General features: G+C 43.8%; 1 protein-coding gene across 3 annotated transcripts in view; it reads left to right on the top strand.

The window, feature by feature from the left end:
* Positions 1 to 16,749, top strand: part of angpt2b (angiopoietin 2b) — a 263,137-nt gene that overhangs the window by 102,928 nt on the left and 143,460 nt on the right. For all 3 annotated transcript variants that reach the window (XM_041212758.1, XM_041212757.1, XM_041212759.1), the window contains one exon: positions 13,335 to 13,490. In XM_041212758.1, coding sequence (XP_041068692.1) covers positions 13,335 to 13,490 — 156 coding nt within the window. The remainder of the gene's footprint in view (positions 1 to 13,334; positions 13,491 to 16,749) is intronic.

Here is a 16,749-nt window from a genome sequence, read left to right as displayed (position 1 = left end):
GGGTCAGGCGTGCGCCTGCCCAATCAATGTAAAATTCTGGCCAAGTAGTTATTGTTACCTGGTGAAAGTGCTGACTAACATGCTAAATGTTTTCAGCATTTTTGAGTTTACTTCACAAAGTGAATTCCAAGGATTTGTAAACTATGCAAGTTGATATAGATTTGTATGTGCCCAATTACAATTGAAAGAATTTTTGTTTGCTTCTCATTTCATTTGTGGGGAGTTGGTAGCATAGTGATAATGTCACTGGACTAGAAATAGAGTCATAGAGGTCTACAGCACAGAAAAAGGCCCTTTGGCCCATCGAGTCTGTGCTGGTCAAACAAGTATCTAACTATAACAAAAACAAAAATACCTGGAAAAACTCAGCAGGTCTGACAGCATCTGCAGAGAAGGATACTGTTAACATTTCCAGTCCGTATGACTCTTTATCAGAACTAAGGAAAAATAGAAAAGAGGTGAAATATAAGCTGATTTACGGGGTTGTTGGGGCAGGTAGTCAAAGTATCTAACTAAGTATCTAACTATTCTAATCCCATATAATCCAGAGGCTCAGGTTCTGGAAGTACAGGTTCAAATTGCACCACCAGAATTAAATTCAATAAATAAATCTGGAATATGAAGCTAGTCTTAGTCATGTTGACCATGAAAATATCTAGGATTGCTGTGAAAGCCCATCTGGTTCACTAATGAACTTCAGGGAAGGAAATCTGCTGTCCTGACCTACATGTGAATCCAGCCCCACAGCAATATAGTTGACTCTTATCTGCCCTCTGAAATGGGTGAGTAAACCACTCAGTTCAAGTGCAATTAGGGATGAGCAACAAATGCTGGCCTTACCAGCGATGCACACACTCCACTAAAGAATAAAGAAAAACTTGGACCCACACCTGCTGTTGTAACAATTTGAAATGGCTACTGATGGCTGTTTCCTGCTAGCTTTGTGTCTCTGTGAGGGAGATTGAATTCATCTCCAGCAATCTTGTTTTTTGGAGCTGATCAAATGTTGTCTCTTTTGAAAAGGCAATGGGACCGTTGATGCAATCGTCAGGATTTACAGCAGGTTGCACTTTAGGTGCCAGCACTAACATCTCAGAGCATTCAGAAAGTATCTGACGTGCAATGAAGTAGCCTGGAAGGATTTGTGTTCAGGCAAACATTTGTTGTGCAGTCAGCCCATAATTAGGCCCACCCCCATAATCTGGTTGCAGGGTCTGAAATGGACTCTAAGTATTCAGTCATTTAGCAAAACCAGCTGCAAATTCCTGCTGTTTATTTTTGACTTAATTCACTATTTTGCCACTTCTTCGTGCTCCATTTTCCAATTCTTTCTGTTTCTCCAGGGATATTTCATACTGCATTGCCATATAGATATCCCTCTGATCATTCGCTCTATTTGGTAGTTTTAGAGAAGGATTGTGAGGAACCACGCCAGATGCATGTATTTAGATAGATAGACAATTGGTTTATTGAAAAGTAATCATGGCAGCTGGTGCCGAATTGTGATGACGATACAAATAAACAAGTAATCATAATTTGTAACATAGTTATAGACAATCATTAAAAGAAAAATGAACTATAAAATAATAAAAGGACTGCACAGTTATGAACATTTAAGTTTAGGAAAAAAATCACAATACATTGCAAAATGCAGTTCTCCTTAGTTTACAGAATGTAAATGGAAGGACTACTACACTGCATTTTGTATTAAAATCCATAGGTATGTTGTCAGGTTGAGTTAATTAAATTCTCAATCATTTACATACAATTTAAGAGCTTCATAAAGTTGGGCTGCCTTGTAGTCTAGTTATTCTACATCTTATTTACAGAGGGCTGTATTTTCTCCTTAATTCTATTGCATATTTACACAAGAAGCATCTGATGTACACAGTGTTTGAGATCTGCACGCGGGCAAACATCTGGGCAACAGATTAGGTTAGTATGCAGGTACAGCAGGTAATTAGGAAAGCTAATAGGATGTTATCATTTATTGTGAGGGGAATTGATTGCAAAAGTAGGGAGGTTATTCAGCTATACAGGGCACTGGTGAAACCACATCTGAAGTATTGTGTACAATACTGGTCTCCTTATTTAAGGATGGATGTAAATGCATTAGAAGCAGTTCACATAAGGTTTACTAGACTAATACCAGGAATGGGCGGGTTGTCTTATGAGGAAAGGCTGGACAGGTTAGGCTTGTATCCATTGGATTTTAGAAGAGTAAAAGGTGACTCAGTTGAAACCTTTAAGATTGTGAGGGGTCTTGACAGGGCAGATCTGGAGAGGATGTTTCCTCTTGTGGGAGAATATAGAACTAGGGGTCACTATTTAAAAATAAAGGGTCACTCATTTAAGACAGAGATGAGGAGAGCTTTTTTCTCTCACAGAGTCTTTGGAACTCTCTTCCTTGAAATGCGATGGAAGCAGTCTTTCAATATTCTTAAAGCAGAGTTAGATAGATTCTTGATTAACAAGGAGGGGAAAGGTTATCAGGGGTAGGCAGGAATATGGGGTTGAGATTATATTCAGATCAGCCATGATCTCAATGAATGGTGGAGCAGGCTCAAGAGGCTGAGTGGCCTACTCCTGCTCCTACATATGTTTGAATATATCATTGAGGTTGCAGCATTGAGCAACCCTGGTTTATCTGGTTCCCCAATGTGACAATTCCAGGTGAACGGAGGCCAGCTGTGGTGTCCCAGCACTTCTGTGGCTGAAATAAAAACAGAAAATGCTGGAAATACTCAGCAGATCAGGAGCATTTGCAGAGACAGAAACAGAGTTAACATTTAAAGTCATTAACCTTTCACCTTAACTGGAAGAAGCTAGAGATGTGATAGGTTTTAAGAAAGTATGGAGGCTGAGAATGATGGAGAGTTGAGGTAAGAACAAAAAAGGAAGGTGTGCATTAGGGTGGAGTGCATGAATGATTAAATGCCAGAACTGTTGGTGGTGCAAGACAAAAAGGGATGGTAATAAAACAGATGAAGAAACAGGAGATGGGATCTAGAGATGCAGTAAATAGCAGCAACAGAATTGTTACCAGCATCTGCTGTCTGAAAAAAATAGGAGCAGTGGTTATGATCTGATCATTGAACTCAATGTTGAGATTGAAAGTTGTAAAGGATGTTGTTCCTTAAATTTTCATGAGCATCATTGGAAGACGGTAGGAGGCCAAGGACAGAGGGGTCAGAGTGGGAGGAGGGCAGAGAATTAAAATGATAGACAACCAGAATTTCAGGTTCGAACTTGTGGACCAAACAGAGGTATTCAGCAAAATGATCACCCAATCTTTGTTTGATCTCCCCGCTGTAGAGAAGACTGCATCTTGAGCAGCGAATACAGTGCACCAAGGTAAAATAAAGACAAATAAATTGCATGACAGCTGGGAAGAATGTTTGGAGCCCGGGATGACGGGAAGAGAAGAGGTAAAAGTGTAGCTCTTGGACCTTCTGTGCTTGTATGGGAAGATGCTGTGGGACAGGGTGGAAGTGTTTGGGGTAATTGAAGAGTGTACCAGGATATCGTGGAGGGAATGCTCCCTTAAGAATGCCAAAAGATGAAGGGAAGGTGTGTTTGGTGGTGGCACCATGCTGCAGGTGAGGGAACTGGTGGAGGATTAACTATTAAATGTAGAGGTTGTGGGGTGGAAGGTGAGGACAAGGGGAACCTTATTGTGGTTCTGAGAGCGAAGGGAAGGGATGAGAACATAAGTGGGGAAAATGGGATGGATAGAGTTGAGGGTTCTGCCAAACAAGCGAGGGGAAACCTCAGTTGAACAAATAGGAAGTTGAATTGGACGTACCGGTGTGTAAGGCGGCATTGAAAGAACACAGAATCACAGTGCAGAAGAGGCCCTTCAGCACATCGAGTCTGCACCAACACGTGAGAAAACCTGACCTACCTACCTAATCCCATTTACCAGCACTTGGCCCATAGCCTTGAATGTTAATTTGTGCCAAGTGCTCATCCAGGTACTTTTTAAAGGATGTGAGGCAACCCGCCTCCACCACCCTCCCAGGCAGTGCACTCCAGACCATCACCACCCTCTGGGTAAAAAAGTTTTTCTTCACATCCCCCTTAAACCTCCTGCCTCTCACCTTGAACTTATGCCCCCTTAGGACTGACCCTTCAACTAAGGGGAACAGGTGCTCCCTATCCACCCTGTCCATGCCCCTCATAATCTTGTACACCTCGATCAGGTCGCCTCTCAGTCTTCTCTGCTCCAAAGAAAACAATCCAAGTCCATCCAACCTGTCTTCATAACTTAAATGTTTCATCCCAGGCAACATCCTGGCAAATCTCCTCTGCACCCCCTCCAATGCAATCACATCCTTCCTATAGTGTGGCAACCAGAACTACACACAGTACTCCAGCTGTGGCTTCACCAAGGTTCTATACAATTCCAACATGACCTCCCTACTTTTGTAATCTCTGCCTCGATTGATAAAGGCAAGTGTCCCATATGCCTTTTTCACCACCATGAATAGAGATGGAGAGAGTGTAAGCATGGCACTTGCCAGGCCAGATGATAAGTAAGCCTGGCATGTGTGGATGGTGAATGGTCCCATGGATGGGATGGGGACAATGAAGGTCTGTGTGTAAGAGAGTGAACAGTGATGTCCCTTGAACTGGCAGTGAGTGAGGGCCCTGTGGATGTGTGATGGGTTTGTGAGTGTGTGAGTTGAGAGTGATGAGATGAGTGACTTACCCTGGGGGAACGGAGGAGATCATTGATCCTCATTCTCTCTGTGTGTTCTCAGCACCTTTAAGTTGGGGCTGGCCCCCATCTCTTCAGCATCTGTGACCAGTGACGCTGTGCTCCTGAAGGGGTCAGGTGCTGAAGTTGGACAAAGGATCAGGCACTTTTAAAGTTTCATGGCTACATCTTTATGACGTAGCCCTGATCACAGAGCGCAAATGAGCTGCCCTCGGCCAGAGAGGAGTCAAACATTCTCAGAGGCTATGCGAAGACCTATGAAAAGTCCTCACTGCATGTTATCATCATCCTCCTGCAATCGATGGACTATTTGGGCCTCCACTGCATCCCCATGACAGGAGCATTATCACAGAGGGTATGTGCATTGCCAAAGTCAGACTGGGGTCAAATGTTCATAAAAGTAATGTGAGGATCCATGGTGCCTCCTCACTGCATGTTGTCATCATCCTCCGCAAATCTAGGAGCTATGAGGGCCTCCCGAGCATGACTGCCTCGTCTGGCCAGTGCGAGGGCCTCATCCCCGTCATCGTGGCCTTCGAGGACCTCCTCGCCTATATCCCCATCGCATCCTCCTCATCAGGGGACACCTCCAGCTCCTCCATCTCCTCCTTAGACAGCTACAACCCCTGTTGCAGCACCAGGTTGCAAAGGGCACAGCAGATGATGACGATGCGTGACACCCTCTGCGGACTGCATTGCAGGGCTCCACCAGGCCAGTCCAGGTACCGGAACCTCATCTTCAGCATCCCGATGGTCTGCTCCACCAAGTTACAAGTTGCAGCATAAGCCTCATTATAGCATCACTCTGCTGCAGTCTGAGGCCGCCGCATGGGTGTCATCAGCCACGTCCTCTGCGGGTAGCCCTTGTCCCTGAAGAACCATCCCTGCAGCTTCTGTGGACCCTGGAAGACTTCAGGGCTCTGAGACCAACTGAGGGTGTAGGAGTCTGGCACACTCCCTGGAAACCATGCGCAGACCTGCAGAATGCGTTTGTGGAGGTCGCACAACAACTGCACATTCAGCGAATAGATTCCCTTGCAGTTGGTGTATTTCACTGCGTGTTGTGATGGAGATTTGAGCGCCATGTGAGTGCAGTCGATCGCCCCCTGCACCTGTGGGAAACCTGAGATCTTGACAAATCCAATTGCTCTTGCATCCTGGCTGTCGTGGTCCCGAGCAAAATGCATAAAGTTGTGTGCCTTCACGAAGCTGGTATCCGTGACCTCATGGATGTATTTGTGAGTGGAGTCTTGTGAGATCCCTCAGAGGTCACCTGTGGACATGTGGAGCCCTGAAAGGAGCCACTAGCATAGAATTGAGTGGTGTGATCACTTTCACGGCCACAGGCAGTGGATGCCCTCCATTTCCCCATGGTGCCAAATCCTGCAGCAGTTGGTAGATGTGAGCAACCAGTTCCCTAGACATGCACAGTCTCGGTGACACTGGTTCTTGATCATCTGCAGAAATGAAAGACGGCATCTATAGACCCTGGGTATAGCTAGGCACTGACTAACGATGGCTCGCTGTGGCTCTTTGGTGGCATGTGCGGGAGTCTCAGTCATCCATTCTTCCAGAGGGTGTTTCTCCTGCCTCTGTGCAGCCAGGTGCCTCAGTTGCTCTCTTCTCAGTCTTCTTCACTCTCTGTAAGCCACGAGGCATTCTGTTAGTTCGCCAGGCTCCACAATCCTGATGTACTCCTCTTGCAGGATGAAAGAGAGAGATGCATGGGTTAGCATGGGTGTACTAAGGCCCTGTGTTGGTTGAGTCTGAAGGCCCCTTAACACATCCCATGGGGTGCTGCCCACCACCTGGATGGCCAGAGATCAGTGCATTGCGTGGCTGCCCAAAACCCCATCATCCTCCGCCCACTCAACCAGACCAATTAGCAGCAGCTTTGCCCATTGGACTGTGTGCTGTGCTCTCAGTTCAGGCACAGACATTCTCCTAACCTGCACTGTAAGGCTGCACTGTTAGCTTGAACTATCAAGGAGGCTGGTCCAAATTGGGATGATGACATTGCAAAGGGCTGTGTGCGCCTCACCAGTGACTTCTCTATGGTCAGCTTTAGCAAGGAGATTGTACAAGTGCCCAGTTGTCCAACTGTTCTGCAGTCCAGTAAAATGCTCATTAGTTTGCAGTCTGTGCTCAAGGGGTAAAAAGCTCTGGAGCACTCGGTGGCACTTTGATGCCTCTGCATTGCTTGAGTGGGTGGAGAAGCTAGAGGCCTGACTCCAATCATATCAATCTGGCTGTGCCTGAATTGTCTTCGTTGCAGAAGAATGGTCACTTTATTCAAGGTTTTCCTAGGCCAGAATTTTTAGCTCAGTGGGGTGGGCGTGTGCCCGAACAGATTGAGTGTGAAATGACACGCAATGATGTTGGCCGAGCGTGCTGAGGTCAACGTGCAGTCGCATGGTAGTTCGGTCAGCAGGTGCGCAATGGAGTCAGCATCGCCCCACCAACAATTAAAAGGCCTGTTAAGGCCATTAAGTTATCAATTGAGTTTAAATTTTCACTGCCCATCCAACCTAATAGTTGGCGGGCAGGCAAAAAGACCAAGCAGCCTTTGCATTTTTTTGAAACCTCATCCACGTACGGGTTGAGGTTTCCAAAAGCAAACATAAATAAAATAAAAACTGCATTTTTTAATTAAAAGCACGTCCCTGCTCATGTGAGAGAGTCACACGAGGGGAATGAGGGGACATGTTTCATTAAATTTTTCCGATGATCAATAATTTGTTCAATATATTCTTCATCTCTCCGCGGCAGCTCGGTGCCTCAGGGAGATTGTTCTGCGCTCTCTCGCACGCATGCATGAAGTTCGTGCTAGGCTGCTCACACTCCCCGCCCCGGCCCCACAGGCAGGGCTCAGTTTCACCGTTCGCGTATCAGACTGGGTGGCTCTTAATTGGCTCGCCCATGTAAAATCGCGCAGTGCTGCCAATCGTGGACAGCGGTCAGCTTCCTGACTGCACCTGCCCATCACTGCTAATCCTGCACGCCAAGGGCAAACTCTGCACCTAATGCGCTTCCCTCGTTATCCAACTCCTGCATGTGCTTGTGCGGTACCTTCAACTGCAGGGCAGCCCTTGCCCCATCCCCCCAAGTCGCGTCAACTGCAGGGCAGCCCTTGCCGCCGCCTCCTCTGAATGCGCTTCAACCTTGAAGTGCACCAGGCGACCTGGGCGAGTGCTCCGCAATGTTACTCTGTACTCACCTCCAGTTCCCCGCTAAGTGCAGCCCACCAAGTGCACACCTATTATATGTATGAAACGCATCGGGTGGACGATCCAGCAGGGTGGGGGGGGCGGGGGTGGGGAATGATTCCAATGGGCTATGTTTATAATGAAATGGAATAATGGAAATATATTACAATGAGGCTCCTGATGTCCGATGGCGGGATACGTGGCCTGCTATCTGCGGGTAGAGCAGACAATCGCAAACTGGTTTCACAACATCGTGAAACCAATTTTTGGCCTTCTTGCCATATTGTCTGCTCACACCACCAAACTCACCCGACGCCAGTGGGTACAGACGGTTTTCCCCAAAGTCTTTGAATACTTTTTAAGGCAGAAGCGGATTGATTCTTGGTAAGTAAGGGGGTGATAAGTTATTCCAGGTTGGCGGGATGCAGATTTGAGGTTACCATCAGATCAGCCATGATCTTAATGAATGGCTGAGCAGGCTCGAGCTGAATGGCCTACTCCTGCTCCATGTTCATATGAATGGAGCTGGGCCATGTGAAATTGAGGGAGGGTTGGAAATGAGAAGCAAAGTTGATTATATTTTCAAATCTACGCCAAAAGCTTCAATATTCTGGAAAAGGAGGTGAGGGGGCGGACCTGTGTAGGCTTGGAATAAAGAATGTTTCACACTTCCCACAAAAAAGGCAGGCATGGCTGGTACCCACACTGGTTCCCATGGCAACACCTCTTATTTGGAGGAAGTGAGTGGCCCAAATAAGCTGCAGTAAAGTTCATAAACTGTACTGAAGAATTCAGAAACAAGGTGCAGATATTTGCATTCTGCAATACTGTAACACATGGTGTATTTCTCGATTCGTTCCGGACTCTTGTCACAGAGTTGGTTTCTCAGCTTGTTTGTCAAGCTTCTCTATGTTTATCCCTTCAAAGAATTTTTTAATACTCTTTCAGGTGAAGATCGGTTTTCTTCTAGATTTTGAGCCCAGTCCCCAGAGCCCACTAAATATGTTGCATCAGCACACAGGTCAGATACAGGGAGCCACTCTATTATTGCTGGTTATAAAATATTCCTTCACAACAATCTCAAAAGAATGAATTCTACTGCATCATTATTTTCCCCAGAATTGGTCCTCAGGGCTTTCTTGAGTGAGACTGCCAATTAGCACTGAATTATGGAATGATTTGTGCACCATGAGGACATCTGGAAGGATCTTTCAGCTACATTGAGAGTGCCTGAACTCAGAGAGAGGCTTTCATTCCAGTTTCAGGGATTGGATTCAAATCCAGCTTCCGAAACAGAAAGGCATGGTAATGCTCTATGCAACTCAGGCCCCACCACACTCCCACCATTTCAGTTGATTTTAAGCATCTGGTACCTGAAAGATATGAAATAATCATATTTCATAATCATTTCAATAATCATAATCAATAATCGAGGGTCCTCCTTGTCCTCACTTTTCACCCCTCCAGCCTCCGAGTTCAAAGGATCATCCTCCGCCATTTCCGCCAACTCCAGCATGATGCCACCACCAAACACATCTTCCCCTCACCCCTGCCTGTCAGCATTCCATAGGGACCATTCCCTCCAGGACACTCTGGTCCACTCCTTCATCACCCTAATACCTTATCCCCTTCCCACGGCATCTTGCCAGGCAATCGCAGAAGGTGCAACACCTGCCCCTTTACCTCCTCCCTCCTCACCGTCCAAGGGCACAAACACTACTTTCAAGTGAAGCAGCACTTCACTTGCACCTCCTTCAATTTGGTCTACTGCATCTGCCGCTCCCAATGTGGTCTCCTCTACATGACATCTTTGTCAATCCCTCCTTTGTCCCCAACTATCGCTGGCCTCTATTCAGCTCCACCAGCCCCACCCCCTTAAACAGTATAAACCGAATCACATTTCCACTTCTCTTTAGCTCTGAAGAAGGGTCATGCGGACTCGAAACATTAGCTTTGTTTTTCTCTCTCTCCACAGATGCTGTCAGACCTGCTGAGTTTTCCAGTGTTTCCTGTTTTTGTTTGAGATTTCCAGCATCAGCAGTATTTTGCTTTTATCTATGAAATAATCAATATTTATATCAAACAAGTGAGTTTTGTGCAGCAACAACATACAGAGATCTAAAGAAGATACTCAATGTGGTAATGGCATAGTGCTGCAGTTGTATAGGTTATATGCTGTGAAAATGCTGTAAGAGCAAATTCTGCAAGCTATAGGGATATGAAAAACACAACAGGAATCTTCTGTTCGCCAGTCTGACAAACAGACCTAATATTTTGTACTGAGTTAACTGTATATGTTAACCAGAGATTTATTTTACTGGTTAATATATTGTCTGCCTTTTCTTGTAATATTTCTGATATTTATCCATTTTTGGGTGCCCAATACACCACACAACCAGAAGTACCAGTGCAGGTTGGCGCTCAGATTTTGTTCCCAGAACAACTCCATTCCCCCCTTCCTTGCTAATCACTCGTTTTGTTACCAATTAAATGCAATCTGTCCAGGTTGAAGGACAAGAGAAATTTGGTTTTCCACACAAGAATTTTTCAATAAGTAATGGTAAAACTCCTTCATATTTTTGCCAATGCTACAAACAGAATTGGATGAGTCTGTGAAGTTTTATTAATAGCTATTAACTTTGCTTAACAAATGTACCAAGGAAATTTCTTGACAACTCCGTTAACCTCTGGCTGATTCTTAAGTAGGTTATGGGGGTGAAATTGGTGCATGCCAAAAGCACGCAGCAGACTTGGAGAACTGGGCCTGATATCTTTTTCTTCTTTTAGTGAGATACAACTGGGCACTGTCCAAAACGAGCTAACAATTGCTCTAAATGTGAACAGCTAAGCTAGGTTTCTCAAGGGACAGATTCAGATTTATTTGTAGCCCCACTGATTTGTACTCTCATTCCCATCAATGGTTTCCAGCAGCTTAATTTCATTTGTTTCTCTTGCATTGACAATATTTGCAATGCCACTGTGGAGATGCTATCTCGTTGACTGGAAGTCAATCAATAGCACAGCAAATAATTATTGTTATGATTTTTTTTAATGGAACATGGTCAATAAAATAATTTGAATTAGACATTTGATTATTCTGCCTGAAATATAAAATAAAATGAGCACTCACTGTCTTAAACTAAAATGTTCAAATTAAAATCATAACCAATAGACCGAGAAACAAAAAATAAGAACATAAGAAATAGGAGCAGCAGTAGTCCATTCAGCCCCTCAAGCCTGCCCCACCATTCAATATCATGGCTAATCTGCCTGAGACCTCAACTCCTTTCGTGCCAACTCCTCACAGCTCTCAACTCTCCGATATTTCAAAAATATATCTACTTCCTCTTTAAATACTTTCAGTGATCCAGCCTCCACAACTCTCTGGGGTAGAGAATTCCAGACATTCACTTTGAGAGAAGAAATTACTCTGCATCTCAGTTTTAAATGAATGTTCCCTTATTCTGTAACTACGTCTCCTAGATCGAGATTCCCCCACTAGTGGAAACATCTTCTCAACATCTACCCTGTCAAGCCCCCTCAGAATCTTATACCTTTCAATAAGATCACCCCTCATTCTTCTAAACTTTAATAAATAAAGGCCTAACCTGCTTCTTGATAAGTCAACGCCTTCATCCCAGGAATCAGCCAACTGAATCTATTTTGAACTGCCTCCAATGGCAGTATATCCTTTATTAAATACAGAGACCAAAACTGTACACAGTACTCCAGGTGCAGCCTCACCAACACCCTGTACAGTTGTAACAAGACTTCCCTATTTTTAAACTCCAACCCCTGAACAATACAGGCCAAAATTCCATTTGCCTTCTTAATTTCTTGCCGCACCTGCATGCTAACTTTTTGTGTTTCATGCACAAGAATACCCAGATCCCTCTGTACTGTACTTTTTTGGAGTCCCTCTCCATTTAAATAATAGTTTGCCTTTTGATTCTTCCTGCCAAAGTGCATGACCTCACACTTTCCTACATTAAACTCCATCTCCAAGTTTTTGCCCACTTACTCAACCTATCCATATCCCTTTGCAGATTCCTTAAGTCCTCATCGTAACATGCCCTCCTACCTATATTTGTATCATCAGCAAACTTGGATATATTACACTCTGCTCCCTCCTCCACATCATTAATATAGATAGTAAATAATTGAGGTCCTTGTGGCACTCCGCTAGTCACGTCTTTCCAACTCGAAAAAGACCCATTAATCCCAACTCTCTGTCTTCTGTGTGTTAGCCAATCCTCAATTCTAAATAGTGCATAACCCTCAATACAGTTGAGGACACTGATTTGAGACCCGAGTTGCTTGCCCTCAAACTAAATTTGAAATTCTACCATGTTGTGATCGCTATCCAATAGGGGATCCTTAACTTCAATATCGTTTATTAATCCTACCTCATCACACATTACTAGACCTAAAATAGGCTGCTCCCAGGTAGGTTCTACAACCTATTGATCTAAGAAACAATCCCTGATGCACTCAAAAATTGAAATCATGTATACATTACTGGGGAGGAATTTCCTATGGGAACTCCCAGCCTCCCACTATAAATTCAGTATAAGACCTGTGGAATTCCCGAAGAAGCAAGGCAAGCTGTCATTGTGGAGGGAGATTGTCAGAACCTTTGACAGTTAGGGGATGAATTTCTGCACTGGATCTCCGACTAGCCCATCTTTGAAATATACTGCATGCATAATTTATGCCTATTCCTGTTGTTTCAGCAGCTCTTCTGCTGAAGGTAAGGTGAATGAAATGTAGAATCCCCCCTATAGAAATTCATTGCTCAGTTCTTTGTAAGAGTTCTTGGTGCTGATATTCCTGTTTTGAAAGAGCTTTGATATCAATGCTGCCTCTTTGAAAGAGGCCCCAAAGGTGAAAATCCCTCATCAAAAGGGCTTCTGATAGTGAAACAGGAAAGCTCTTCCAGTCCTATAACCTTCCAAGGTACTCAAGCTCCTCCACTTCTGGCCTTTTGAGCATTCCCGATTTTAATCACTCCACCATTCACGACCATGCTCCAGCTGCAAAAGCTCAAAGCTCTGGAATTCCCTCCTTAAACCTCGGTACACTCCTTCCTCTCTTTACTCTTCTAACAAACTCCATTAAACCTATCTCATTGAGCAAACTTTTGGTTATCTGCACTAACATTGCCTTATGTGACCCAGTGTCAAATTCTGACTGATAATGCCCCTTGGAGCATCTTACTGCATTAAAGGTGTTATTTAAAACCAATTGGTGGTGTTGTAGACTTTCTCTTCAGCACCAGTAAGTCCATTAAACTTTTCAAATATGTTTTTTTTTTCTGTCACATTGCAACTTGAAACCCAGGTACATTTTTCTAATATACTGAATCTTAAATAAGCTTATATAAAGTCGTTTATATCATTTCATTGCAGCTTGAAAACTATATTCAGGACAGCGTGAAGACTGAGATAGTGGAGATCCAGAGGAATGTGGTGCAGAACCAGACGGCAGCCATGTTAGAAATAGGAACTAATCTCCTGACTCAAACTGCGGAACAGACTCGCAAGCTCACTGATGTGGAAACACAGGTAATCCTTTCACTTAACCAAGTGGCATTAAAGAAAAATCATTCACCGGCTCTCAATATTCTGTGGTTCTCAACTTATTATGTGGCAAACTTCAAAACAGTTTTGAGATTTATTTGAATTTGAAGAATAAGTAAGGGTTGACGTTGTTTTCGAAACTGGAATGCACCAGGTTGGATTTATTCTTAGTTGGGCAAGTTTGGATATATCTGCCGCCCTTGCATTGAAGCAGTAGCACTTTTGATCGCAACCACTTACAGTTGAAGCCTCTAAGCCATAGCCTTAAATTGCAAATGCTCATGATCCAGATTATAGGATTAAAAAGATCACATTATGCATATTCCTGACTACTAATTGCTCCTTGCATAGCACACTCTGACTACTGTCTGTTTTCCGAATGAAAGACTGTTTAATTTCTGTTTCGTACAGTTAAGACCACAATTTCTTCTTTGTGAAACACACTCGAGGTAAACATTTACCTTCCTTGCATCATCATTTATTAGCTGAGTATTGTACTTCTGACTTGTCCTTTATTTTTCGGGAAGCTCCCATTTATTTTCTATGTTGCATACTTGCAGCTAATTATCTTCTATTAGATTCATGGTTTTCCACTTTATGAGCTTGGTGAATATGGAAGAACTTCAGGATTACACAATTAGAAATTTCCAGATTCATTCTTTGAATATTTATAGGCGTAAATGAGTCATTATTCATGGAAGTCCTGCAGCATTGCCCAAGGAAAATGGGTTACAATTACATCTGTTTACAATCCAGGAGTTTACAAAGCACTGTCTCATTTATATATATGGCAGATGAAGTAATACTGAAATGTGTTGGTTGACGTGATGTTAGAAAACACAATAAATGTTTCAAAATGTTGTGTGGACAAAATGTAAATTTTATCTAAAAATAAACACAATCACCAGAGGAAGACTAGAAGAGGCAGTGGAACCTGTTGGGGATAGGAAACAGGTTAGGGGAGCTGAGGGAGTCAGAGGTAACAGCTGCAGGGTAGTATGGTGGAGCCAGGAACAAGAGGAAAATGGTCAAGGAACCCAAGGAGGCGGGCAGAACAACAAGCAGGTCACCAGGGAAGGGCCAAGATCTGTGGCGGATTCAAGATGTGTTGGATTGGTGGCAAGAAAAGCAGGAAATCAGAAAAGGCCAAAGGGAAACAGACAAGACAAGCAGAGCTAAGGCCAAAATAGATGGAAGAGTTTTGTTGTGTGACAGAGTAGGGTCAGTCAAGAGTGGGGAAAGGCTCAGGAGCTGAAGGAGGCTGAAATTAGTTAGAATAAATACTTAAATCGAAAGTTGGCCCAGTGGTAGAGGACTTAACTCTGAATCAGAAGTACATGGGTTCAAATGCCATCACTGGAACTTGAGTACCTAATCTGGGCAAACATTTCAGCACTGCATTGTTGAAGGTACTGTCTTTTGACTGAGAAATTAAACTGGCACTTTGACAGATCTTCCAGGTGAACATTAAAAATCTCAGAGTGCTATCTGAAGAAGATAAGAAGAGTACTTCTTGTGTTCCAGCACATTTATCCCTCAATAAGCACCACCGAAACAAATTATCAGGGCATTTGTCTTGTTGCTGCTTATGGGACCTAATTGTGCACAATTTAATTGTTGTATCTCTGCCAGCAAAACATCATTAACTGCATTATAAGGTCATTAATTGGTTGGGCTGATTTCAGGACGTGAAAGGTACAGTATAAATGAAAGCCTTTCTTCTTTAAATTAAAAATAAGACCTTTCTACACAAAATTGCGTGGAAAAAAAATGGCAGTCAGGCCACAGTAGTATTGGGAAGTCTGAAAACAGACATGGCAGTGTTACCCATTACAAATAATGTAAGCAGACACTGGCCCTATAATGTCACGGGTGGGTCTTCTGACAGGGGGAATGCAACATTTTGGTCAGGAAAACTGGAAGCTCAGGAAGTTTTAATTCTATAGAGTGTTTTTTTTTTGACCAGATCACCTCCAGGAAGATAGCTTGATTGACAGATCTGCTTCCAATTAGGTGATGAACATTCCAGAGAAGGGGTCAGGAGCCGCTAGGAAACTTGTGGGAGTATGGGTGATAGTGGTGGTAGGTAGAGGTGGTAGGTGATCTCCAACTCCAGTATGATCCCCAACTCCAATCTCAGATCAGAGATGGGTGGTGGAGATGGTCCCAATCGCAAGGAAGCTGATAAGCCTTGGAGACTGGGAAGAAGCACTCCCGCTCCACCTGTTCCATGAAAATGAACTAACCTTTTCCACAAGGCAGTTCTCACCTCCCTTGAGCTGCCAGGCTTGTGGTGAGGATAGATCAGTGAAAATAGGCCCAGAAGATGCACTAAGATCCCAGAAGGATCATTGCCCTCAATTTTCCAGATGAAATAAAATATAGAGGCTGTTTCAACACAGGGGTAAATAAATCCACCTAACCAGAGTTAAATCTGTGGCGGTAATGTGTTACATTTGACTCAGAGAGTTCCGAGTTGCTGTGGCAACATGCACTTTTACATGCATGCTGTAGTCCAGAGCTATGAATAGGGAAGTTAGAAGCTCCAATGTTCTTTCCATGGAAGTTCTCCCACCCTTACTGCCTGCCATTGGCATGTGTCAGAGGATTTGCAGGTTTATACTCAACTTGTTGCCTGTTTTTTGAACACACCTTCCTTGAGGTGAGACTCAAACCCAGAGCTTCTGGCTCAGAGGCAGGGAAGTTACCCATTGCACCACAAGACGTCCATGGTCAAATCTTTGAGGGGTCTTAAAGGTGATGCTCCCTGCCTCATTATAATACTGTTTTTAAATGGCCAATATGCCTCATGAGATTGGGTTGGATGCCTCCTCTATCTCGTTGCCATTAAACCCAGAACAGAGTGAGTTCTGGTTGGATTAGAGGTTTTAAAGTTTTTTTACACCTGATCTGACCTCAACCTACCCATTAAGGAGGGTAGTGGTAAAATTGACCCTATTTTTCAGCCAACACTAAGTCTCACAATGTGTGACAAAATCCTGACACAGGATGTAAGTTCATGACAATTGGAAATATTGGCTCCAATCATCCCATGTCCAGAGCAGCAAAATCTTGACTTAAGTTGCTGTTGTGCTTTGGGACTCTGAAGAATTTATGGCAAATGCACATGTACTGAAATGTGTTTAAATCTCCGATGAGCTGAGTTCCACTGTCCAGGACCCTCCACTAAAGTCTCTAATACTGATTTCAGTGTCAGAGACTTGGGCCAGATACACAGAACATA

The sequence above is a fragment of the Carcharodon carcharias genome, chromosome 19 (genome assembly GCF_017639515.1).
Source record: "Carcharodon carcharias isolate sCarCar2 chromosome 19, sCarCar2.pri, whole genome shotgun sequence".
Lineage (NCBI taxonomy): Eukaryota > Metazoa > Chordata > Chondrichthyes > Lamniformes > Lamnidae > Carcharodon > Carcharodon carcharias.
Note: the sequence above shows the minus strand (reverse complement) of the source record. Positions and strands in the feature narration are given on the sequence as shown.